The 27,709-nt window shown below is 30.7% G+C and overlaps 3 protein-coding genes across 3 annotated transcripts; 1 reads left to right on the top strand and 2 right to left on the bottom strand.

Annotated features, from left to right (window-relative positions):
• Positions 1–12,323: 12,323 nt before the first annotated feature.
• LOC128960844 (flap endonuclease 1-like) lies at positions 12,324–13,067 on the bottom strand. The gene is made up of 2 exons (XM_054306980.1): positions 12,923–13,067; positions 12,324–12,868 (listed from the first exon to the last, which is right to left on the bottom strand). The coding sequence occupies exons 1-2, from the start codon at positions 13,065–13,067 to the stop codon at positions 12,324–12,326; spliced, it is 690 nt and encodes a 229-aa protein (XP_054162955.1).
• Positions 13,068–24,408: 11,341 nt separating this feature from the next.
• Positions 24,409–25,719, bottom strand: LOC128960843 (mitochondrial ribonuclease P protein 1 homolog). The gene has a single exon (XM_054306979.1). The coding sequence runs from the start codon at positions 25,717–25,719 to the stop codon at positions 24,418–24,420; it is 1,302 nt and encodes a 433-aa protein (XP_054162954.1). The 3' UTR covers positions 24,409–24,417.
• Positions 25,720–26,166: 447 nt separating this feature from the next.
• On the top strand, positions 26,167–27,621 carry LOC128960842 (probable mitochondrial glutathione transporter SLC25A40). The gene is made up of 4 exons (XM_054306977.1): positions 26,167–26,462; positions 26,536–26,699; positions 26,784–26,851; positions 26,940–27,621. The coding sequence occupies exons 1-4, from the start codon at positions 26,318–26,320 to the stop codon at positions 27,619–27,621; spliced, it is 1,059 nt and encodes a 352-aa protein (XP_054162952.1). The 5' UTR covers positions 26,167–26,317.
• The last annotated feature ends 88 nt before the right edge of the window (positions 27,622–27,709 follow it).

The raw sequence follows: 27,709 nt of genomic DNA, 5'->3' as shown, positions 1-27,709 counted from the left end.
GAACAACAAGTGGCAGCTATACTATACAATATGGGTTAGTCACCAATGGTATTGTTGTCCAAACAGTTTTTAAGTCCAATAAGAAGTTGATTAAAAAAAAATTGTGGTAACTATTGATAGATGAGATGCAAACAAATCAATGGCTACTGAATGTCACCAAAAAAAAAAGTTTACCGACAGCGGAGTCTTTATGGACAACAAATGGATCTATAATTTGATTGACATTTGTTTTTTAAAATACATTTTTTTATAACCAATTTTTTCTGTATCTCTTATCTGAAGATATAATGAACGCTAAAAATGATGTCAATGTGTGGATCAATCAAAAGTGGATGAACTCAAACAAAGAGTTGTGGTTTCTTAACGAAAGAGTCTTCAGATATTGAGTTATATACACAAAAGATTTGTCGGTCAGACGATAACACAGTTTGTCAACACAACCAACTGATCCAAAAAAAACGGAAACAATGGACACGATTTGATCGCCAATTACACCCTAATCTGAAAAATAAAAGTCAGTTTTATTTAAAGTTTAATTAATGTAAATTTAATTAAAAAGCGATTTGAACACTGATTTGATGGTCAAAAAGATCCGAAAAGATATCGCCGAATAGTTGATGAATTGAATAGTAATTTGAAGATCACTGAGAAACAACCGATGAATGGTTAGATCAATGGTTGGATGAGTTGACCTTATACTGTGATGTCGACACTATAGTCAACTATTGGATGCATTCAACAATAGGGAAAAGTGTGGCAAACTTGAAGAACTTTTGGCAATAGTTTGTCATCAACTAAACAAAAGAGTGTCTTCGGATTAAAAAAAAAAAAAAAAGTTTTAAAGTGATTAATGTCAATGAAAGAGATGTCGTGGATATAACAGATATCTTAATGTTATTTTAAATCAATTTACAAGAATCGGTGGTTAATAATGAATGGATAAACACTGTCTCTCTTACAGTGTCATCGATGATGAAGACAAAGTGAACCGACGGAGTGGTGACTAATTAATGCAAAAACTAATGAATGAAATAAAAAGACAATAAACTCGTCAAAGATGTCATCAAATTGTAATGAATTCAATAAATCTTTTTATTGAAACTTTTTTTTTCATCAAATAATAAATTTTTATTTTTTGTTTGTTTGTTTGTTCATCTATTGATATTATGCAATAAAAAATCATTGAAATATAAATAATAATAATACATAAGTGATTTATAGCTAACTATTTTTTTATTATTATTTATAAAGTCATTTATGGGAAATATTATAATAGACAAAGAAAAATGATAACAAAATTAATTTATTATATATATATACTGTTATATATTATATACTGTATATATATTCAATTAAACAACAGTATTAATGATATACTGTATATCTATGATATATATATTTTTGTTGTATAATAGTTGTAACAATTGACTAAATAAATATGTGCTTAAATTAGATAAATTTTTGCCAATTTTTTTTATTATTATTGAACTTTCATATCTATAAATCTCTGTAGACATAACTTTTAATATATATATCTATATTATATATCAATATAAAAAAATATATATATATATATTAAATTACAATATATTAGTTGTTAAAAAATAAAATTATTTATAATATTAATAATAAAATAAATTATTTCCACACTTAAACAACTATAGCAACTTTGGATTTAAGCTTTTTTAAGATTTATTTTAATTGTATTTATTATAATTATTATTAAACATTGATTATTAAATTTAAGCCATAGTATAAAATAAAATTTTTATGCATAAATTATGTCACTATTGAAACCTGTTTTTTTTGTTGTTGTTGTTTTTTATACAACATTTACGTCAATGTATTTTTTTGCTAGCATTGTAGTATCATTGTCTCCTGTGAGACAAGTATTAGTCTAAATAATGTCTTTAGATTAATCATTTTGTTCACTAAATTTAAGTCATAGCTTTCAAAAGAAACATAACTTTCAAGAAAAACTTAACAAAGAAAATATTCTCTAATTTACAATAAAATTAATAGTAATTCACGAGACATTCATATATTTATCTTTAAAATTGTATTAAATATTAATCGCGTGAACAACAAGTGGCAGCTATACTATACAATACCCTTTTTGGGCTGTTGTATAGTATAGCTGCTAGCATTGGTTAAATAAAAAGTATTGTTAATTAAACAGTTAGTTTTTTAATTTTATTTATTGTTGCACGTGTAAAGAAAAAAAACATTTAAATTATATTATTGAACACGTAGAACTACTATAACTACTATAACTACTATAACTACTATAACTACTATAACTACTATAACTACTATAACTACTAAACTACTATAACTACTATAACTACTATAACTACTATAACTACTATAACTACTATAACTACTATAACTACTATAACTACTATAACTACTATAACTACTATAACTACTATAACTACTATAACTACTATAACTACTATAACTACTATAACTACTATAACTACTATGACTACTATGACTACTATGACTACTATGACTACTATGACTACTATAACTACTATAACTACTATAACTACTATAACTACTATAACTACTATAACTACTATAACTACTATAACTACTATAACTACTATAACTACTATAACTACTATAACTACTACTAATTAATAAATAATAATAGTTAATAGTAAAAGTAATAGTAGTATTTATTAAGTTATTTACGGGGACTAACTAGCTATACTAGCAAGCTATACTATACAACAGCCCAAGAGTTTTCATAAGAATGAGTAACCATTTCGTTTAAATCTGTGTCCAATCGGCGAAACTTATCCGTCAAAGACTGCAAATGAATGCAAAGTCGTCGAAATGTATGATTTGTCGAGTCATTAGTTTTTCGTAAAACTGGTCACTAAATCAGTAACCAAACGATGTGAGCGTGTGTTTCAATTCGCGGACATCAATTTGACGAAGATTTGTCCAAATCGTAAGACTGAAAACAATTTTCGCCAATTAGTTATTTATTGCCATAAATTGCGTCCAAATCTATATACTTCGAGACTTTGTCTTATCAAACATATCACACAATCATATCAAATGGATGTGAAGACAAAAGACAAACAAATGGCAACAAACTATTAGTTCAAGAGATGTCTTCATCTTTACATACAGTTTGTAAATCAAACGCTTCAAATGATCCGTTGGATTAAAAGATTACGGCGTAACTCATAGGACAGTAAAGTAACCACGGATTAACTGATTAGTTATACTTATATCATATGTTTAGTGCATTTAGTTTATCATTTATTTTTTGTTAATAAAAAATTTTGATTTTAGATATTATTATTATTTAGTCTATTTGTTTGTTTGTCTACTACGATGATAGCGATGGGAACCACACGTTCAATACAACTGTTTAACAGCCATCGGGCAAATCGTACCGTCGGGTGAACTGTCGTGAAATCGATCCGCGATTATAACTTATTTTTCATGTTTGCCATCATTTTCAATATACAATTTGAAAAAAACATATAAATGTTTATCAAAAAAATTTTAATAATACAATTCGTTAAAATTACTAAATATTCTATAAATATTCATAAATAATGTAAAATTAATGACAAATACTAAAAAAATATAAATAATAAATTGGATTAAAATACAAAAATAATTATTTATAAAATCATTTTATTAACTAAAAAGTTTATTTTGTTTGTTTGTTTTCATAGATGAAAAACAAAACAAAATATTCACAAAAAATAGATAATAATAAATAATAATAATTATATTGAGATCATTGATTTGTTTAATTGTTTTCTTAGAAATTGTTTTTGAGAAAAGTAATGTAAATTTTCATTTTTGATTTATATATACACTTAAACGATATTAATAAATATATGCAATAAATATGGTCACGAGTTGGTCACACAATCATCAGTCAGACAATCAGTTTAGACAATAAGCGCGTGAAAATCAAATGCAAAATTCAATAAATAAATAAATTTGATTTATTTAATATCAAATGAGTACTATTTAATTATTTTGTAAAAATCGTTATTTTTTAGAATTTCGTTTAAATAAACGATAAAAAAAATTCAAAAAAACAAAACAAACTGTTTGATCCACAAGAAGTGAGACAAACAACCAATCAATCAAAATGTCAAACATTCCAAAACTATTATATCGAAAGCCAGGAATACTTCGATCGGTTTACGGAAGGGAAGAGATTGGGCTCAGAGATCAAGAGTTTCAGTCAATTGTTCAACAAAGAAATCTGCAAACAAACGAACCGATTATTGTGGCGGAAGTGTTTGGGACACCAGGAGTACAAACAAGACAACCGCCAATCAATTATTTCGATCAATTGATAGAAATCACAGGACAAGTGAAAGTCAAGGATCAGGTCATTCATGGGTCTGTCATATGTTGGTACGAAAAAGACAATAAACAACTTATAATCATTGATTCCTCGACACTGGCATCAAAAGCCCCCCAAATAATAACATATCTGATGCGTGATTCAGTATTTCCAGTACTGATGACACAAAACCATCAGCCGTTACTTGAATTTCCCGAAGGCTACTCTAGAGGCATATATCTTGGACTCATGATATCAAAACGTATTAAGATTGAAAATCGGACTGTCCTTGTTTTTAACAGTCGTACAGACATACCAAAAGTCAACTGTACGACACATGCGGCAGCTTTGATTTGTTTTGTTAAATCGGTAGTAAAAAAAAGATCGGGTGCTCGTTCAATCACTTACTTGTTGAACGGCTACGACCAGTCAGTTATCGGTCTACTCGCGGCACTCAATCAGCCAATCGATCAAAAGTTAACCATCGAATTTGATCGAATGCCCGATTGGAATCACCGATTGACTAATCGATATATGTTTCTCGTCGGCAACGATGGCTACCTCTGTATCAGCGAAATCTGGAGTTCAAACAATTTTACAAATTCTTTACTTAAAGAAAACACATATTTCTTGTGCGACGGATATTTAGATCTCGTAAATCTAAACTACTATAAAATTGTATTAACTAATGGTGTCGTAGACATACCCTACAGAAAGACTATTCATATTATACCTGAAGGTATACAATATATAAATCTTATTCGTAATGATTGTCGACAACTAGATTGCGATCAATTAAAGTCATATATAATTGGTTGGTATACTGTATCGGATAGTGAGCCAAAAGTACTTGAATTGGATTCATTACAATTGTCCAATGATTTGTTAGACCAACCAAATCCAGTTCATGATTATCAACCGGTGATGGTATTGGCCGATATCAACGATGCTTTGATCTATGAATACAAGTCCAACAACCAAATTGTCGGTCACTTATTGTTCTCTCTATCGTACAATCATTACGACTACAATTACTTTGAAGACATTTTTATTGTATTCATCTGTTTAGACGAAACCAATTGGTCGACTGTCACTGCATTGTATCAATTGGTCGGTGAATGTACGGTAAGGTATCAGAATTCGTGGATCAAAACACAATTGAATKCACCGGTGATCTCCTATTTTGACAATTGCTCTAAACAAAAGCCAACTGTAAATGTTTGTAACTTAACTGCCGACCAATTGAATCGGTGGAAACCGAGATTAGATAAGCCTTTTCCAGCATTTGTCTTAACTAACAATTGGCGGACAATTTTTTTGCCGTTTATCAATACAACACCAGTGAACGGTTGGCTTAATGTTGGCGTCAATTTGGCTGAACGTCAACGAGTTATTCAAGCGTTTGGTTTACAATTTCCCAAAGATTACGGCATAACAGTAAAGAAACAACGGGTCTACTAATTAGTTATACTTATATATCGGTAGATATATATACAGTATATCATATGTATTGTGCATTAATTTTTTTGTTAATAAAACATTTTGATTTTAGTTATTATTAGTCTATTTTGTTTGTAAGAAAGTATTTATATTAATAAATAATTTTATTTATTATTAATTTTATAATATTCAGTAACAAATAACGGCTTAAATCTATATTATAGATAGCCAGCAAAAATATACTGTTTACAGGTAGTTATACAGATATAAAATGTTAGTTTTATTATTATTTCTTATTTAGTTAGGTTAGTTTGGGATGGGTGTGAGGTTAGGAAGTGGTTAGATCTGTGGGGGTGGGTTTGGGGCAAATAATTTTCTAATGGCTGTCTATAATATAGATTTGTTCCCAAATAACTAATATTTTTAATATGTCAATAGTCGGCACACTATTCTGCTTAAGTCTCGTCTACGCCATCAAAGCCGTCCATACAAACAACACATAACCGCTTCAATAAAGTTCCCGCAACACAACCACAGGACATATATACTTATCGCAAATACTCCGATACGTTCATCAATATTACTATATCCTAACTAATTAAAAACTATTTATATCTAATGACACATAATAGCAATGTATACATACAGGACAATACAATCTATTGTACACTTAACAACACAATTAAAATCAATATGTCCTTAATTTATTATAACTTATAATACATTGTTTATATTATATTACAATTTAACTACCGACACATTCGGTTTAAAATCATATTTAAAAGACTTCTTTAATATTATTCTAGTTAAACAATTATCTCATTTCTTTATTTAAACTATTATTATGTTATATAATGTTATTTATGTCAAATAACGTCTACCATTAATACCTACTACAGCCTAACTGTATTGATTGGAAAGTGTTCCGTTAATACGGTGAACTTCCATGAGATCCTATATAGGTTTTACGCGCATATAAGCATTGAGCAGTGGTCAGTGAGCCCGAGAGGGTCATCCAATGATTACTTGACACCCGTGAAATGTCCTATAAACTACCCAAACATAAATTACGCACATTACCTCTGCAGTGATATCCATTATATTATATATTCACGGTATCCGATTATTCGGACCGTATTAACGGGACCAACCTTATATAACCCTTAAAACCATTCCCGTTACAAAATAATATAAAAATAATAAATACTAAATATATATATATATATCAGGGTTGCGAAAAGGGGTGGGGTAAGGCCATCTTACCCCCCCCCCTGAGTTCGAGAATTTGAGGTTTTACTTCCCTGGCCTAAAACCAAAAAGTTAGGGGCCCCTACTTTTTTGATTAATGTAAATTTTAGTTTTAAACAAAGATATAAATACTAATTGAGTTTTAATATAAATAAATAACTTATCTTAACAAAATAAATAAATAAAAACTTGTTAAACACTGAAAAAACCATCTAGAGTTGGGTCATCTCAAGGGTGGATAGTCCCTTAATAAATAACCACCAATTAAAAAAATATTGATATATATATTTTTATTTTATAAATTTATAATAATTGTTTATGCTTAGTAATAAACAAATTGATCTGTATTTTTCAGATAGTATAATAATTACTAATAAACTTAACTAAATTACAATTTAATTTTTTAAGACGTAATAATAAAAACAGTACAATATCATTAATTTTAAGACAACAACACTAACTATTTAATTAAATACTAAAAACAAGTAATTAAAGTAGTTCTTATTATCATATATATATATATATTATGTAAAACTTCATTTTTTAAATATTGTAATATCTTGTGTGAATTTAATGGGAATTTATTGGGAATTTATTGATAATTTATTGGGAATTTATTGGGAATTTATTGGGAATTTATTGGAAATTTATTGGGAATTTATTGGAAATTTATTGGGAAATTATTGGGAAATTATTGGGAATTTATTTGGGAATTTATAATAAATTGGATTAAAATACAAAAATAATTGAAATCATTTTTTTAAATTAAGATTAAGCTATTCAGATAATTATTAATAAACTCGTGGTCTCACAATCATACATCATATCAGTTTAGACAATAAGCGCGTGAAAATCAAATGCAATATTCAATAAATAAATAAAAATAACTAGTTTGACCCGCGTAACATGTATAGTCGTGTATTCTATTACTAATTTTTAAATATTGATGAGATTTGAATGTCTGCTAAATTTGGTTCCAATCTGATCCAAGAATAAGAATTATCATCAAAATGCATCATAATGAGACCTATCGATATAAATATACAATAGTCAACTACAATTGAAAATCTGATTATAATAGATTATAAAAGGCAATTTACTATATTGTAGAATATTTATGCAATCAAGAAAAACGTCTATAAAAAAAAGTTCGCGCTATTAAAAATTAATATTTTTTTTGTATAATGTCGTATAAATATACAGTTTCAATTTATGTAAAAATAAATTTAGGCTATTAAGAAAAGCGTCTTTAAAACATTTAGCAATATAATTTTTTTTATTTTTTATATAAAATACCCTGATAGAAATATGTATATAAAAAATCATCTTGCTAAACAAAATGAATAATTTTTATATTATGTGGTATTGTATATTATTATGTATATTATGTATGTGTGCACATTTCACCAACAACCAAAAATTCAAAATTTTAACACAAATTGAAAATTATTGCATTTGAGAAAATTTTACAAAAATTTAGCACAGGTAGCTAACCTCCCGGTGCCCTGAGACTCATACAATATAGCAAAATGTAATTCCACAATACCTGCCTACCTGTCCTCAAAATCTACCTGATCTCAATAATTTTTTAAAATTTCCCATAGATATAACATTGCTTTGAATAAAAATTGAAAATTTTAATACAAATTAAAAATTTTTGCATTTGAGAAAATTTTACAAAAATTTAGCACAGGTAGCTAACCTCTCGGTGCTCTGTGACTCATATAATATAGTAAAATGTAATTCCACAATACCTGCCTACCTGTCCCTAAAACCTACCTGACCTCAATAATCATTTAAAATTTCCCATAGAAATAACATTGCTTTCAATAAAAATTGAAAATTTTAATATAAATTGAAAATTTTTGCATTTGAAAAAATTTTACAAAAATTTAGCTCAGGTAGCTAACCTCCCGGTGCCCTATGACTCATATAATATAGCAAAATGTAATTACACAATACCTTCCTACCTGTCCTCAAAATCTACCTGTCCTCAATAATCATTTAAAATATCCCATAGAAATAACATTGCTTTGAATAAAAATTGAAAATTTTAATACAAATTAAAAATTTTTGCATTTGAGAAAATTTTACAAAAATTTAGCACAGGTAGCTAACCTCTCGGTGCTCTGTGACTCATATAATATAGTAAAATGTAATTCCACAATACCTGCCTACCTGTCCCTAAAACCTACCTGACCTCAATAATCATTTAAAATTTCCCATAGAAATAACATTGCTTTCAATAAAAATTGAAAATTTTAATATAAATTGAAAATTTTTGCATTTGAAAAAATTTTACAAAAATTTAGCTCAGGTAGCTAACCTCCCGGTGCCCTATGACTCATATAATATAGCAAAATGTAATTACACAATACCTTCCTACCTGTCCTCAAAATCTACCTGTCCTCAATAATCATTTAAAATATCCCATAGAAATAACATTGCTTTGAATAAAAATTGAAAATTTTAATACAAATTAAAAATTTTTGCATTTGAGAAAATTTTACAAAAATTTAGCACAGGTAGCTAACCTCCCGGTGCTCTGTGACTCATATAATATAGTAAAATGTAATTCCACAATACCTGCCTACCTGTCCCTAAAACCTACCTAACCTCAATAATCATTTAAAATTTCCCATAGAAATAACATTACTTTCAATAAAAATTGAAAATTTTAATACAAATTGAAAATTTTTGTATTTGAGAAAATTTTACAAAAATTTAGCACAGGTAGCTTACCTCCCGGTGCCATGAGACTCATATAATATAGCAATATGTTATTACACAACATCAGCCTACCTGAGCCTAAAACCTACCTGAGCTCAATAAACATTTAAAATTTCCCATAGAAATAACATTGCTTTAAATAAATATTGAAAATATAACAATAGATTTTTAGATTTGAATTAAAATATGGTTGTTGATGAAATGTGCACGCATACAGACAGACAGACAAACAAACAGACAAAACAAATGTCTTAAAATGTTATCTTGATACTAAAAAATATTATTAAATTATTACATTAATATTTAAATGTTTTTTTTATTAAAAAAAACGTTATTCGTTCACTATTTCGTTTAAATAAACGACAAATAAAATTCAATAAACAAAATAGACTGTTTGATACACAAGAAGTGAGACAAACAATCAATCAATCAAAATGACAAACAATCCAAAACTATTATATCGAAAGCCAAGAATACTTCGATCGGTTTACGGAAGGGAAGAGATTGGGCTCAGAGATCAAGAGTTTCAGTCAACTGTTCAGCAAAAAGATCTGCAAACAAACGAACCGATTATTGTGGCGGAAGTGTTTGGAACACCAGGAGTACAAACAAGACAACCGCCAATCAATTATTTCGATCAATTGATACAAATTACACGACAAGTAGAAGTCAATGATGAGGTCATTCATGGATCTGTCATATGTTGGTACGAAAAAGACAGAATAGTTATAATCATTGATTCGTCGACATTTGTGCCACAAGTAGAACATATATATCAGATGCGAGATTCAGTATTTCCAGTACTAATGACACGAAACCATCGGCCGCTACTAAGTTTATCCGAGGGCTACACTACAGGCATATATCTCGCTGTCATGAAATCAAAAATAAATAAGTCTGTCACTCTGGATGTCCTTATTTTTGAAAGCCCTACTGAGACTAAAAAAGCCAACTGTACGACACATGCGGCAAATTTATTTTGTTTAATACGAACGGTAGATAAAAATCGATCGGGTGGTCTAGTAATCGATTACATGTTGGATGGCTACGACCAGTCAGTTATCGGTATACACGCGGCACACAATCTGCAAATGGATCAAATTATTACCACCGAATTTGATCGAATACCCGATTGGAATCAGCGATTAACTAATCGCTATATGTTTCTCGTCGGCAACGATGGCTACCTATGTATTAATGAATGCTGGGCTTCAAAGAAACACATCAACTCTTTGCTTAAAGAGAACACCTGTTTCTGTTGCGACGGTATCGTAGAGCTGACCAATCTATTCGGCAGTAAATATGATTTGACTCATTATATGGCAGACATACCCTACAGGAAAATCATTCTGATTATACCCGAAGGCGTTCAATATATATATCTTGTTCGTCATGCTGTCAATTGCGACCAATTAAAGACATACATATACGGCTGGTATACTGTATCGGATTATCATCCAAAAGTACTTGAATTGGATTCAATACAATTGTCCACTGATTTGTTAGGCCAACCTAATCCAGTTCATTCATATCAACCGGTGATGATATTGATGGACATAAATGATGCTTTGATCTATGAACACAAGTCCAACAACCAAATGGTCGGCGACTTCAGTTTATTTTTCGAGGTTTTCATGGTTTTCATTTGTTTAGACGAAAATAATTGGTCGACACCCACTACATTGTATCAATTGGTCGGTCAATGTACGGTAGAGTATCCGCAATCGAGGATCAAAAACCAATTGATTGCACCGAATATCTTCTATTTTAGCAATTACTCGAAACACAAGCCGGCTGTAAATCTTATTGAATTAACTGTCGACCAATTGAATCGGTGGAAACCGAGATTAGATAAACCTATGCCAGCTTTTGCCATAACTAGCTATTGGCGGACAATATTTTTGCCGTTTATCAATACAACACCAATCAATGGTTGGCGTAATGTTGGCGTCAATTTGGCTAAACGTCAACGATTTATTCAAACGCTTGGTTTACAATTTCCCAATGATTACGGCGTAACTCAAAAGAGACAACGGGTCTAATGATGATTTGGTTTTGCCATATATTTTGATTGTAAAACATTTCAGATTTCAGAAATTTTTTGTTTGTTTTGTTTGCATATTTGTATTAATAAATCATTATTTTTTAGTTATTATCAATTATGTAATATATTTATTTAGTTAAAAATGATAAATATGTTTAATAAGATATGTGTATTAAAAATATTTAATATACTGAAAGGTTTAAAAAATAAATAAAATTATCGGTATTTCATTTAATACGCATACTGTACATGATATTTACATTTTTGATTAATCTGTACGACAAATATATAACACTTAAACGGAATTAATAAATTAATAAAAAAATATTGTCACTTAAAAAGATATTAATATTAAATATATTTAATATATTAATACTTAAAGGTTGGCTTTAATACAACACTATTGAACAGTTGGATTTGGCTCTTCAGTTGTCTTTATTGGAGACACAAATCAAAAAGTATGACAAAACAAAAACAATGATTTTATGAAAAAATATTTTATTCAGAAATTTTTATTAAAAAAAATCTTCAGTTCAATAATTGTCGCACTCTTTCGTCATTATTATTGTCATTATTATTGTTTACATTTGATTTCGGCGTCGATTTACTTAACAATTGTCTCACTTTTTCATTTGAATCCACTTTTTTGATTTCATTGGTGACAATACTTTTCTGTTTTTTGATTTCAGTGGTGACAACACTTTTATGCTTTATTTTTGTCTGTTTTTTCATTACGGGATTCACTTCTTTCTTATTTTCAATTTTATTCTTCTTTTCATTTTTATTCTTCTCTTCAATTTTATTCTTCTTTGGATTTGTGGACACAATCTTCTTAAAGTTGATGACATTCATCTGAATTCGTTGTCCGCCTTTATTCGGCGGTTTATCGACAGGTGTTTTGTTTTCTTTTTTAAACACGTCTTCCATTCGCTTTTGAATGACTGAAAAATTTTCTGGTTTTTGATCGTCGGTTTGAATGTCGACTTTCTTCTCGATGTCAACCATTTGTATTACATTTTCTTCACTTTTGCCATTTATAGGACTTTGTGTTTGTGTTTTGTTCGCGACTTTTCCTAAAAAATATAATTACAATCAATAGATATATTCAAATAGTTTTTTATAAATACGTTTTTTCTTCAGACAAAAACAATAAACGAAAAGCAAAACAACGAGAAGAGTCAACGCAACGATCAAAACAATTGACAAAATCATAATCAATGTGTTTCTGTTGGTATTTGTTTGACTTTTGGACACAACTGATGAAAATCCCATCGAAATTAATAAAACAATTAATATTAAAGACATTTTAAGAAACTTTTAAGGATTTGTTTAAACTAGAAATGAGTTTTGAGTTTTGAATTAAATTTTAGAAAACAATTGTTAGAAAAGCGAGACTTTATATTACAAAAGCATTTCAAAAGCAAAATAATAAAGTGGATTAAAATACAAAAATAATTAAAATCATTTTTTTCATTGTTTTCATAGATGATAGAGATATAAAAAAAAGCTGATTTAACTGCCGACCAATTGAATCGATGGAAACAGAGATTAGATAAACCTTTGCCAGTTTTTGCCTTAACTAACAATTGGCGGACAAATTTTTTGCCGTTTATCAATACAACACAAGTGAACGGTTGGCTTAATGTTGGCGTCAATTTGGCTGAACGTCAACGAAACAACGAGTCTAATGATTAGTTATACTATATATATTTATATATATATATATATATATATATATATATATATATATATATATATAGTTATATATATATATATATATAGTTATATATATATAAAGTATTGTGCATTTAATTTTTGCTAATAAAACATTTTGATTTTAGATATTATTAGTCTTTTTTGTTAGTAATACAGTATTTATATTAATAACTGATTTTAGTTATTATTAATTTTGTAATATTCAGTAAAAAATAAAAAATATTTTTAAAATGTCAATAGTAAGCACACTATTTGGCTTAAGACTCACGTCTCCTTAAGTTTACAGCCATCGGGCAAATCGTACCGTCGGGTGAACTGTCGTGAAATCGATCCGCGATTATAACTTATATTTTTCATGTTTGCCATCATTTTCAATATACAATTTGAAAAAACATATAAATTATCAAATAAAATATCAAATTTTTTATAATAATACAATTCGTTAAAATTACTAAATATTCTTTAATAATATAAAATTTATAACAAATACTAAGTATAAATATAATAAATTGGATTAAAATATCAAAATAATTGAAATCATTTTATCTTAGATTAAGCAATAATTATTAATATACTTATAGTAATAACTAAAAAGATTTGTTTGTTTGTTTTCATAGATGATAGCGATATAAATAAAACAAAACAAAATATTCACAAAAAATAGATATAATAAATAATAAGAATTATATTAAAGTTATTGAATATTTTTTTGACACATAAACGGAATTAATAAATATATGCAAATAATATGGTCACGAGTTGGTCACACAATCATCTTATGATAAATTTATCAGACAATCAGTTTAAACAATACGCGCGTGAAAATCAAATGCAGTATTCAATATATAAACAAAAATATTTATTTTAAATCGTTATTCTTTCAGAGTTTCAGTTTAAATAAATGACAAACAAAATTCAATAAACAAAACAAACAAAAATACATTAACTGTTTGATACACAAAAAGTGAGAAAAACAACCAATAAATAAAAATGTCAAACAATCCAAAACTATTATATCGAAAACCAGGAATACTTCGATCGGTTTACGGAAGGGAAGAGATTGGGCTCAGAGATCAAGAGTTTCAGTCAACTGTTCAGCAAAAACATCTGCAAACAAACGAACCGATTATTGTGGCGGAAGTGTTTGGAACACCAGGAGTACAAAGAAGACAACCGCCAATCAATTATTTCGATCAATTGATAGAAATTACAAAACAAGTTGAAGTCAATGATCAGGTAATTCATGGATCTGTCATATGTTGGTATGAAAAGGACAATAAAGTTATAATCATTAACTCCTCGACATTCGTACCACAAGTAGAACATATATATCAGATGCGAGATTCAGTATTTCCAGTACTGATGACACCAAACCATCAGCCGCTACCAAGTTTTCCCGAGGGTTACACTACAGGCATATATCTCGCAATCATGAAATCAAAACAAAATAAGACTGACACTCGGAGTGTCCTTATTTTTGAAAGCCGTACTGAGATTAAAAAAGCCAACTGTTCAACATATGCCGCAAATTTGATTTGTTTTATTCAATCGATAGTTAAAAAACGGTCGAGCGTTCAATTAATCAATTATCTGTTGGATGGCTACGACCAGTCAGTTATCGGTCTACACGCGGCACTTAATCAGCCAATTGATCAAAAAATTACCACCGAATTTGATCGAATAACTGATTGGAATTATCAATTAACTAATCGCTATATGTTTCTCGTCGGCAACGATGGCTACCTATGTATTAATGAATTCTGGGACCCAAAGAAATATTGCAATTCTTTGCTTAAAGAGAATACCTGTATCTGTTGCGATGGCAGCATATTTCTGACAAATGTTTTCGCCGCTAAATTTGATTTGACTGGATTTATGACAAACATACCCTATCGGAAAACTATTCATATTATTCCCGAAGGCGTTCAATATATATGTATTATTCGTCGAGTACTCAATAGCGACCAATTAAAGTCATACATATACGGTTGGTATACTGTATCCGATTATGAGTCAAAAGTACTCGAATTGGATTCAATACAACTGACCAATGATTTGTTAGGCCAACCAAATCCAGTTCATTCATATCAACCGGTGATGGTATTGGCCGATATCAACGATGCTTTGATCTATGAATACAAGTCCAACAACCAAATGGTCGGTCACTTATTGTTCTCTCTAACGTACAATCATTGCGATCCCAGAAAATTTTCGGACATCTTCATGGTTTTCATTTGTTTAGACGAAACTAATTGGTCGACAGCCACTACAATGTATCAATTGGTCGGTGAATGTTCGGTAGAGTATTCTCAATCTGAGATCAAAAACCAATTGAATTCACCGAAGATTTTCTATTTGGAAAAAAACTCTAAACAAAAGCCAACTGTAAATCTTATTGATTTAACTGCCGACCAATTGAATCGATGGAAACCGAGATTAGATAAACCTTTTCCAGCTTTTGCCTTACTTGGCTATTGGCGGACAATTTTTTTGCCGTTTATCAATACAACACCAATCAATCGTTGGCTTAATGTTGGCGTCAATTTGGCTGAACGTCTACGACATATTCAAGAGCTTGGTTTGCAATTTCCCAATGATTACAAGTTTACTCAAAAGAAACAACGGGTCTTATGATGATTTGGTTTTGCCATATATTTTGATTGTAAAACATTTTGATTTCAGAAATTATTATTATTTGTTTGTTTTGTTTGCATATTTGTATTAATAAATCATTATTTTTTAGTTATTATCAATTATCTAATATATTTATTTAGTTAAAAATGATAAATATGTTTAATAAGATATGAGTATTAAAAATATTTAATATACTGAAAAGTTTAAAAAATAAATAAAATTATCAGTACTTATATTTCATTTAACACGCATACTGTACATGATATTTATAATATTAAATAATTAAAAAGTTTATTTTGTTTATTTGTTTTAATAGATGATAGCGATATTAAAAAAAAACAAAACAAAATATTCACAAAAAATAGTTGAAATAAATAATAATTATTATTATATTGAAGTCTCATTGATTTATTTAATTGTTTTTTTTTTGCAAAATGTTTGCAAATTTTCATTATTGACTCATTTAAAAGGTTTATATTTTTTAAAAGTTGAATTATCGATATTTTTATTTATTTCATTTAACACACACACACACACACACACACACACACACACACACACACACACACACACACACACACATACACAAACATTAAACTTTTCAAATGATATCAAATAACTATAAGTACCTGTTGGATGGCTACGACCAGTCAGTTATCGGTCTACACGCGTCACTCAATAAGCCAATTGATCAAAAGATAACCACCCAATTGGACCGAACACCCGATTGGAACCACCGTTTAACTAATCGGTATATGTTTCTCATCGGCAACGATGGTTACCTATGTATTAATGAACGCTGGTCTGAGAAATATATCACTTCTTTGCTTAAAGATGACACCTATTTCTGTTGCGACGGTAGATTAGAGATCTATTCGGCGGTATATTTGATTTGACTAAATATGTCGGAAACATACCCTACCAGAAAACTATTCAGATTATACCCGAAGGCATTCAATTTATATATCTTATTCGTCATGCAGTCAATTGTGACCAATTAAAGTCATACATATTCGGCCGAAATACTGTATCGGATTATAATCCAAAAGTACTCGAATTTGATTCAATACAACTGTCCACTGATTTGTTAGGCCAACAAAATCCAGTTCATTCATATCAACCGGTGATGGTATTGGCCGATATCAACGATGCTTTGATCTATGAATACCAGTTCAAAAATCAAGTGGTCGGTCACTTACTGTTCTCTCTATCGTACAATCATTGCGACCACTATTTATTTTCGGACGATTTTATGGTTTTCATTTGTTTAGACGAAACTAATTGGTCGAAAGTCACTACATTGTATCAATTGGTCGGTGAATGTTCGGTACAGTATAAGCAATGGGAGTTCACAAACCAATTGAATGCTCCGACAATCTTATATTGTGATAAAAAATCTATTAAAAAGCCAACTGTAAAAAATCTTATTGATTTAACTGCCGATCAATTGAATCAGTGGAGACCGACAGTAGTAAAAAATTATCCAGCATTTGCCTTAACTAACAATTGGCGGACAATATTTTTGCCGATTATCAATACAACACCAATCAATCGTTGGCTTAATGTTGGCGTCAATTTGGCTGAACGTCTACGAGGTATTCAATTGTTTGGTTTACAATTTCCCAATGATTACGGCGTAACTCAAAAGAGACAAAAGAGGTCTAATGATGATTTGGTTTTGCCATATATTTTGATTGTAAAACAATTTGATTTCAGAAATTTAGATTATTTTTTAGTTATTATCAATTAGTCAATACAATATCAGTTTTCATAGATGGTAGCGATATATTAAAAAAACAAAACAAAATATTCACAAAAAATAGATGAAATAAATAATAATAATTATATTGAAGTCATTTTGTTTGTTTTTTTTAAATGTAATGCAAATTTTCATTTTTGACTTATCTGTGCGACAAATATATAACATTTAAACGATATTAATAAATATATGCAATAAATATGGTGATGAGTTGGTCACACAATCATCTGATGATAAATCAGTTTAAACAATACGCGCGTGAAAATCAATATATAAATAAAAATATTTTTTTAAAAATTATTATTCTTTCAATATTTCGTTTAAATAAACGACAAATAAAATTCAATAAACAAAACAAACAAAAAATACATTAATTGTTTGATCCACAAGAAGTGAGACAAACAAACAACAAATCAATCAAAATGGCAAACTATCCAAAAATATTATATCGAAAGCCAGGAATACTTCGATCGGTTTACGGAAGAGAACAGATTGGGCTCAGAGATCAAGAGTTTCAGTCAACTGTTCAACAAAAAGATCTGAAAACAAATGAACCGATTATTGTGTCGGAAGTGTTTGGAACACCAGGAGTACAGACAAGACAACCGCCAATCAATTATTTCGATCAAATGATACAAATTACAGGACAAGTAGAAGTCAATGATGAGGTCATTCATGGAACTGTCATATGTTGGTACGAAGAAGACAATAAAATTTTAATCATTGATTCCTCGACATTCGTACCACAAATAGATCATATCTATCAGATGCGTGATTCAGTATTTCCAGTACTGATGACTAAAGACCAACAGCCGCTAACAAGTTTCCCCGAGGGCTACACTATAGGCATATATCTCGTACTCATGAAATCAAAACTAACTAAGACTGACACTCGGGATGTCCTTATTTTTGAAAGTCGTACTGAGATTTTAAAAACCAATTGTTTTCATTCAGCAAATTTGTATTGTTTTATTCAATCGGCAGTTAAACAACGAACGAGTGCTCTAGTTATCAATTATCTGTTGGATGGCTACCGAGAGTCAGTTATCGGTATACACGCGGCACTCAATCAGCCAATCAATCAAAAGATTACCACCGAATTTGATCGAATACCCGATTGGAATCACCGATTGAGTGATCGCTATTTGTTTGTCGTCGGCAACGATGGTTACCTCTTTATTAACGAATGCTGGGAATCAAAGAAATATATCAACTCTTTGCTTAAAGAGAACACCTATTTCTGTTGCGACGGTAGATTAGATCTGAGAAATCTATTCGACGGTAAATATGATTTGACTGGATTTAGGCCAAACATACCCTACCAGAAAACTATTCATATTATACCCGAAGGCGTACAATATATATATCTTGTTCGTCATGCTGTCAATTGCGACCAATTAAAGTCATACATAATCGGCCAGTATATTGTATCAGATTGTCCACCAAAAGTACTCGAATTGGATTCAATACAATTGTCCACTGATTTGTTAGGACAACAAATTCCAGTTCATTCATATCAACCGGTAATGGTATTGATGGACATCAACGATGCTTTGATCTATGAATACAAGTTCAACAAACAAGTGGTCGGCCACATACTGTTCTCTCTATCGTACAGTTATTGCAGCCACAGTTTATTTTACGACATTTTCATGGTTTTCATTTGTTTAGACGAAACTAATTGGTCGACAGCCACTACATTGTATCAATTGGTCGGTGAATGTTCGGTACAGTATCAGCAATCGGAGAACAATAACCAATTGAGAGCACCGAAGATCTTCTATTCAGATAAAAACTCTAACAAAAAGCCAACTGTAAATCTTATTGATTTAACTGCCGACCAATTGAATCGATGGAAACCGAGATTAGATAAACCTTATCCAGCTTTTGGCATACTTACCCTTTGGCGGTCAATGTTTTTGCCGTTTATCAATACAACACCAATCAATCGTTGGCTTAATGTTGGCGTCAATTTGGCTGAACGTCAACGACTTATTCAAGCGCTTGGTTTGCAATTTCCCAATGATTACGGAACTCAAAAGAAACAACGGGTCTAATGATGATTTGGTTTTGCCATATATTTTGATTGTAAAACATTTCAGATTTCAGAAATTAGTATTATTTGTTTGTTTTGTTTGCATATTTGTATTAATAAATTATTATTTTTAAGTTATTATCAATTATGTTATACATTTATTCAGTTAAAAATGATAAATAAAATTATCGGTACTTATATTTAATTTAACACACAAACATGATATTTACAATTTTAAATATATAATATTTTTTAATAATACAATTCGTTAAAATTATTAAATATAATATATTAATTATCTAATTTTAATATTCATAAATAATATAAAATTAATAACAAATACTAAAAAGTTATAAATAATAAACTAGATCAAATTACAAAAATAATTACCGAAATGCGAGATTCAGTATTCATGGTTTTCATTTGTTTAGACGAAACTAATTGGTCGACAGCCACTACATTGTATCAATTGGTCGGTCAATGTTCGGTACAGTATAAGCAATCGGAGATCAAAAACCAATTGAGAGCACCGAAGATCTTCTATTCAGATAAAAACTCTAACAAAAAGCCAACTGTAAATCTAATTGATTTAACAGTCAATCAATTGAATCGATGGAAACCGATATTAGATAAACCATTTCCAGCTTTTGCCTTAACTAACAATTGGCGGACAATTTTTTGCCGTTTATCAATACAACACCAGTCAATGGTTGGCGTAATGTTGGCGTCAATTTGGCTAAACGTCAACGATTTATTCAAACGCTTGGTTTACAATTTCCCAATGATTACGGCGTAACTCAAAAGAGACAACGGGTCTAATGATGATTTGGTTTTGCCATATATTTTGATAAAAAAGTAATACAAATGGTTGACATCKAGAAGAAAGTCGACATTCAAACCGACGATCAAAAACCAGAAAATTTTTCAGTCATTCAAAAGCGAATGGAAGACGTGTTTAAAAATGAAAACAAAACACCTGTCGATAAACCGAAGAATAATGGCGGACAACAAATTCAGATGAATGTCATCAACTTTAAGAAGACAAATCCAAAGAAGAAGAAGAATAATAAAATTGAAAATAAGAAAGAAGTGAATCCCGTAATGAAAAAACAGACAAAACTAAAGCTGAAAAGTGTTGTCACCACTGAAATCAAAAAAAACAGACAAAAACAAAGCAGAAAAGTATTGTCGCGACTGAAATCAAAAAAGTGGATTCAAATGAAAAAGTGAGACAATTGTTAAGTAAATCGACGCCGAAATCAAATGTAAACAATAATAATAATGACGAAAGAGTGCAACAATTATTGAACTGAAGATTTATTTTTTAAAAATTTCTGAATAAAATTTTTTTGTCTGACTTTTTTGATTTGTGTCTCCAATAAAGACAACTGAAGTGTAAAAAGCTAACTTTATGCCAACCGTTCAATAGTGTTGTATTAAAACCAAGCTTTAAGTATATTAAGAAACAGACAAATATTAGTTTTTAAAATCAAAATGTTTATACAATGAAAATATATGACAAACTAAATACTCTCTACATATTTGTAATCATCATTAGACCCGTTGTTTCTTTTGAGTTACGCCGTAGTCATTGGGTAATTGTAAACCAAATACTTCAATACTTCGTTGACGTTCAACCAAATTGACGCCAACATTGAGCCAACCATTGATTGGTGTTGTATTGATAAACGGCAAAAATATTGTCCGCCAATTCGTAGTTAAGGCAAATACTGGAAATGGTTTATCTAATCTCGGTTTCCATCGATTCAATTGATTGGCAGTCAAATCAATTAGATTTACCGCTGGCTTTTGATTAGTATTTTTATCAAAAAAGCAGATCATCGGTGCATTCAATTGGTTTTTGATCCACGATTTCTGATAATTTACCGAACATTCACCGACCAATTGATACAATGTAGTGGCTGTCGACCAATTTGTTTCGTCTAAACAAATGAAAACCATGAAAATGTCAAAAAATAAACTGGTGTCGCAATGATTGGTCGATAGAGAGAACAGCAAATGGCCGACCACTTGGTTGTTGAACTTATGTTCATAGATCAAAGCATCGTTGATATCGGCCAATACCATCACCGGTTGATATGAATGAACTGGATTTGGTTGACCTAACAAATCAGTGTACAATTGTATTGAATCCAATTCAAGTACTTTTGGGGCATAATCTGATACAGTATACCAGCCGTATATGTATGACTTTAATTGGCCGGTGTTTAGTGGTTGACAATCCTTTCGTAAGATATTTATATATTGTACGCCTTCGGGTATAATATGAATAGTTTTCCGATAGGGTGTGTTTCTTATAAATCTAGTAAATATAAATTTAACGGCTAATATATTTGTCAATTCTAGGCTACCGTCGCAACAGAAATAAGTGTTCTCTTTAAGCAAAGAATTGTTATATTTCATTGAATCCAAGACTTCATTAATACATAGATAGCCATCGTTGCCGACGAGAAACATATAGCGATTAGTCAATCGGTGATTATAATCGGGTATTCGATCAAATTCGGTGGTAATCATTTGATCAATTGGCTGATTGAGTGCCGCGTGTATACCGATAACTGACTGGTCGTAGCCATCCAACAGATAATTGATTACCAGAACATTCGACCGTTTTTTAACTGTCGATTGAATAAAACAAATCAAATTTGCCTCAAGTGTCGAACAGTTGGCTTTTTTAATCTTAGTACGGCTTTCAAAAATAAGGACATTCCGAGTGTCAGTCTTAATTCGTTTTGATTTCATGAGTGCGAGATATATGCCTGTAGTGTAGCCATCGGGAAATCTTGTTAGCGGGCGATGGTTTGSTGTYATCAGTACTGGAAATACTGAATCTCGCATATGATATATATGTTCTACTTGTGGTATGAGTGTCGAGGAATCAATGATTATAAGTTGTTTATTGTCTTTTTCGTTCCAACATATGACAGACCCGTGAATGACCTCATCATTGACTTGTATTTGTCCTGTAATTTGTATCAATTGATCGAAATAATTGATTGGCTGTTGTCTTGTTTGTATTCCTGATGTTCCAAACACTTCCGCCACAATAATCGGTTCATTTGTTTTCAGATCTTTTTGTTGAACAGTTGACTGAAACTCTTGATCTCTGAGTCCAATCACTTCCCTTCCGTAAACCGATCGAAGTATTCCTGGCTTTCGATATAATAGTTTTGGAATGTTTGCCATTTTTATTGATTGATTAGTAGTTTGTTTGTATCACTTCTTGTGGATCAAACAGTTGATGTATTTTTGTTTGTTTTATTTAACGAATTTTGTTTATCGTTATTGAATTTAAATGAAAATAACGATTTTTAAAAATTAATATTAATGTAAAATTTATTTATTTATTTAAAATTGCATTTGATTTTCACGCGTAATTCCCCTAAACGTCTAAACTGTTTTTCTGATAAATTTGATAATTAAATGATTGTATGACTAACTCATAACCATATTTTTGCATATATTTATTTATATCGTTTAAGTGTTATATTATTTGCAATACATTTCTAAGAAAAATCAATTGAACAAATCAATGAATATAATAATTATTATTTATTTTATCTATTTTTTGTGAATATTTTGTTTGTGTTTTTTATATAGCTATCATCTATTAAAACAAATTAATAAACTTTATATTTATTAAAATGACTTTAGTAATTATTTTTGCTTAATCTAAGAAAAAATTATTTCAATTACTTTTTTGTATTTTAATATAATTTATTTATTATTTTTTATTAGTATTTGATATTAATTTTGTTAATATTTATGAATATTAAAATTAGATACTTAAGATATATTTAATAATTTTAACGAATTGTATTAACAAAAAAATATTAATTATTTAATATTTTAAATATCATGTTTTTTGTTAAATGAAATATATAAGTACCGATATTTTATTTTTCAAAAAATACTATCAGTATATTAAATATTTTTAATACTCATATCTTTACATAATTATCATTTTTATTTATAACATTTAACACACACACACATACACACACATACACAAATATTAAACGTTTCAAATGATATCAAATAATTTAACTATAAGTACCGGTATACAACTTTAATATTCATAGATACAAATGTAATAAATTCAAACAAAACAAATACACAAAAAAAAAATTATAAACAAAAAAGAAATTGGTTAAGAAAACATTTAAAATCATTTTATTAACCAAAAAGTTTTATTTATTTTGTTTGTTTGTTATCGAGAGAGTGCACTAAATAATCATATGGTAGTCCACCTTAACCTCAAACCACATTTGTGTCATTAGTCGCCCGGTTTATGACTACCGGTGCACTATAAAAGATAATTTGAAGAAAAAAAACATATGAATGTTCATAAAAAATTGTTGTATTTATTTTTTTACGGTAATTATTACTTATGGTATTAAAAAAAAATATATTTTACATATAAATAATATTGATTTAAATTCATCAGTCATATTGTGTCAAACATATAAACTAGTTTTCAATTGCATTAACTTTTTGTTGTCGATAATATCATTATCGTCTATCGTCGTCGTCGACATCCATTTCCTCGACGGCACATTGCGTTTAATCGCTAGCTCCCAATTACCAGTAATTTTCCAATCGTGAAGTATGGCCAACACCTGATTGATACACAAATTTAATGTCCCCTTTTGCCACTTGACTGTCTCGGTTAGCGGCAATTTGGCCGAACGTATACCATCTTCGCGGGCCTTGATCTGCGATATCGGTTCGATGTACGACTTGTCTATAATACCGCCAATTATGTAGATATCGTCGTCGCTGACCTCCCGAAGCACTGAATCCGAATGCGGACTCAAATAGACCAGACGTTCTTTCGGAAATATATCCGTATAGGACTTGTTATAGTGAAATGTAGCCCAAAAATTCCGGGAACTGGCATTCGGTAAGTACCGATGCATCTCACGAATCGATAGTTCATCTGAATTGCAATTCACAAAATGCAAATCAAACGGCTCTTTCGTTTCCATTAGATTATAGTTGTAGAGAAAGTTTAACTGTTTTAGCAGTAGTCTGGACTCACGGGCCTTCATATAGCGATCAAAGTCCAAATCGATGACCACTCGCGGCCCAAACAGTGCCGCCCGTCTCATGCAATGAGCGCGCAATCGTTTGACAGCCGAACGATTAAAGAACTGGAACAGACCGTTACGGTATGGGCCGTAAACTAACTGTTCTTCGCCGCTGCCGCTGCTATCGCCGAAAATGCCGATCGGCTTTTTCTCATAAACCGTTGGACACGACAACGACGACTGGGCTTTCATAGCCCGTATATGTCTAGTCTTGAGTCGCTTGATCTCAATACAGCCCCAGAACTGCAACTGACGACACCGTTCGGCACTGTTGTCCAAATCCAATAGTTCGCGCATATGTTGGTCAGTCAACTCTCTGGGCACTCGGCCGTCGGTCAGCTTCTTGTACTCGTATTCGCTGATAATGAGTTGTACGCGTCGTTTGATAAAATCGCTGCTACAACCGCTGCCGCCGCCGACGCCACCACTGCTGTAATCAACGATCACATCGCTAAATGTGTCGATATCGACGGCTACAAAGTCGCGCTCCGGTATGTCTAGCAATTGGTCAATAGTAAAGTTGTCGTTGTTGACCACCAACTCGTTTACGGAAGTCGTCGACGACGAAGACGATAAAGAAGAAGAAGACACAGACAATTGTCTTAGAGATGTATTGATGCCAACAAAACTTCGCAATCGGTTCCGCAAACAGTTTAGACAATAAAACATTTTTTTATAGATTATAATTAAGTTTCGGTCAATTTGTTTGTTTGTTTCAATGATAATAATCACAACAAATGTCAACAAAAATATTATAAATTTAATAATAATTTAATAACACATTTGTAAACACATTGCATATACCGGTACAGTATATACAGTATTTAAAGATACGTTTTATGTGAACAGTAATGTATTTTGAATGACAATAATGACGGTGGGGGACATTGATTACACATATTTATAGCCCCTTACACTTAAATAATATGATTGACTTACTATTGTAATTCTAGCTTTAGTTTCATACACACATACACACACACACACACACTATCTTAGTGTAACGTTGTATGTGAATGATATTTAAACTGTTCAATACACTGATGCAATCAAAATGTTTTGTCATTTATTATATCAATAATAATAATAATAATAATGTGATTATCATTTGGTCTAAAAACTTGTTTCTGGAGATCAGTTATATGATAATCAATTAAAGTGATACTGATTTTTGTATTTTAATTAAAGAGCAGATCATTGTTGTTGTTGCTGGTGGTGGTGATCACATAAACAGTTGTTAAAAAAGATTTTAAATGTCCTGAAAAATATGGCCACAAAATTACCGATAATTATTAGTACCGCCGACGGGTCGTCGTCATCAGCAGCGGTTGCAATGAAATCCGAATCAAGTCTTACACCTGTCCAGCGGCTGATGAGTTCGTGTATCGGCGCAACGGTAACGGCACTGTGCGGTCAGTAAATACCGAAATTTATTTTTTTTTAAACTAATCTCAGATTTTATTATTTTATATTTTTTTTTATTAGTCACACCTCTGGATGTGGTGAAGACACGAATACAGGCCCAACAAAAGGAGTCATTGATGAACAACAACAACAACCAATCTTCAGTCAGACAGTCAACAACCAATACTCGGCCAATCGGTAGCGCCGGTGGCGTAGGAAATGGCAGACAATTTGGTCAAACTTTTGTTTGTATTGATAGTCACTGTATATGACATCCAAAAAAAATTGGTCTGATTTTTGGATTTTTTTTTAATTTTTTATTTCAAAAGAAAATGTTTATCAAAATGAGTCGTACGGAAGGTCTGACCTCATTATGGAGTGGACTCCCGCCGACACTGTATGTGAGCATACATTTCCATCCGAAGTTGTGTTGACTTATGTCTACTTTTTTTTGTTGATTTTTTTTTACAATCAATTACTACTAGAGCTATGGTTATACCGGGAATGGGTGTCTACTTTACCAGCTATGATCTGTTTCGAGTGCATCTCAACAAACAGTTCGGTTATATCAATCGTTATCAACCGTTATGGGTGCCGATAGTGGCCGGTAGTGTGGCCCGAACACTGGCCGCTGTTATTATCAGTCCACTTGAAATGATCAAAACCAAAATGCAAAGTCAACTGTTCACCTACGGTGAGCTGGCCCTAGCACTCAGACATATGATTAGAGTACAGGGCTATCGTTCCCTATGGACCGGTATCACTGCCACTATACTACGTGACGCTCCGTTTTCATCAATCTATTGGGCAGTCTATGAAACGATGAAACAACACGCTTTTGGTTCACCGGTAGAACCTACTGTTCCGGTTAGCTTTATATGCGGTGCCAGTGCCGGAACAGTAGCCGCCATAGTTACTCATCCGTTTGATGTCGTCAAAACTCATCGGCAGATTGAAATGGGCTCTACAAGTGGTGGTGGTGCCAGTGGTGTCTATAGAACTAGTGCTTTATTGGCGCACATATATCGGGAAACGGGTGCGCGCGGCGTCTTTACCGGCATTACTCCTCGACTGATGCGTGTGGCGCCTGCCTGTGCTATAATGATCAGTACGTTTGAATTGGGAAAGACCTACTGTCGACAGTATAATGATTCAAAATTAACTTAAACAATGTTTTTTATGTTTAAATTTATTTATAGTTGTTATTATTATAATACCGTATATACTGTATATATATATATAGTTATATAGGTTT

Source organism: Oppia nitens, unplaced genomic scaffold, assembly GCF_028296485.1.
Source record: "Oppia nitens isolate AA-2021 unplaced genomic scaffold, nextdenovo-longstitch-racon4-pilon3 scaffold59_pilon_pilon_pilon, whole genome shotgun sequence".
Classification (NCBI taxonomy): Eukaryota; Metazoa; Arthropoda; class Arachnida; order Sarcoptiformes; family Oppiidae; genus Oppia; species Oppia nitens.
The sequence above is the reverse complement of the archived record's forward strand: the minus strand, read 5'-3'. Positions and strand labels throughout refer to the sequence as shown.

What these genes read in the sequence shown, in the direction of transcription:
- LOC128960842 (XM_054306977.1), top strand. Translation starts at nt 26,318, where the DNA reads ATGGCCACAAAATTACCGATAATTATTAGTACCGCCGACGGGTCGTCG. An exon ending in AACGGTAACGGCACTGTGCG is followed by an intron (nt 26,463 to 26,535) that starts GTCAGTAAATAC and finishes TTTTTTTATTAG; the next exon opens with TCACACCTCTGGATGTGGTG. An exon ending in AGTGGACTCCCGCCGACACT is followed by an intron (nt 26,852 to 26,939) that starts GTATGTGAGCAT and finishes AATTACTACTAG; the next exon opens with AGCTATGGTTATACCGGGAA.
- LOC128960844 (XM_054306980.1), bottom strand. Translation starts at nt 13,067, where the DNA reads ATGGGATTTTCATCAGTTGTGTCCAAAAGTCAAACAAATACCAACAGA. An exon ending in TTTTTGTCTGAAGAAAAAAC is followed by an intron (nt 12,869 to 12,922) that starts GTATTTATAAAA and finishes TATATTTTTTAG; the next exon opens with GAAAAGTCGCGAACAAAACA.
- LOC128960843 (XM_054306979.1), bottom strand. Translation starts at nt 25,719, where the DNA reads ATGTTTTATTGTCTAAACTGTTTGCGGAACCGATTGCGAAGTTTTGTT.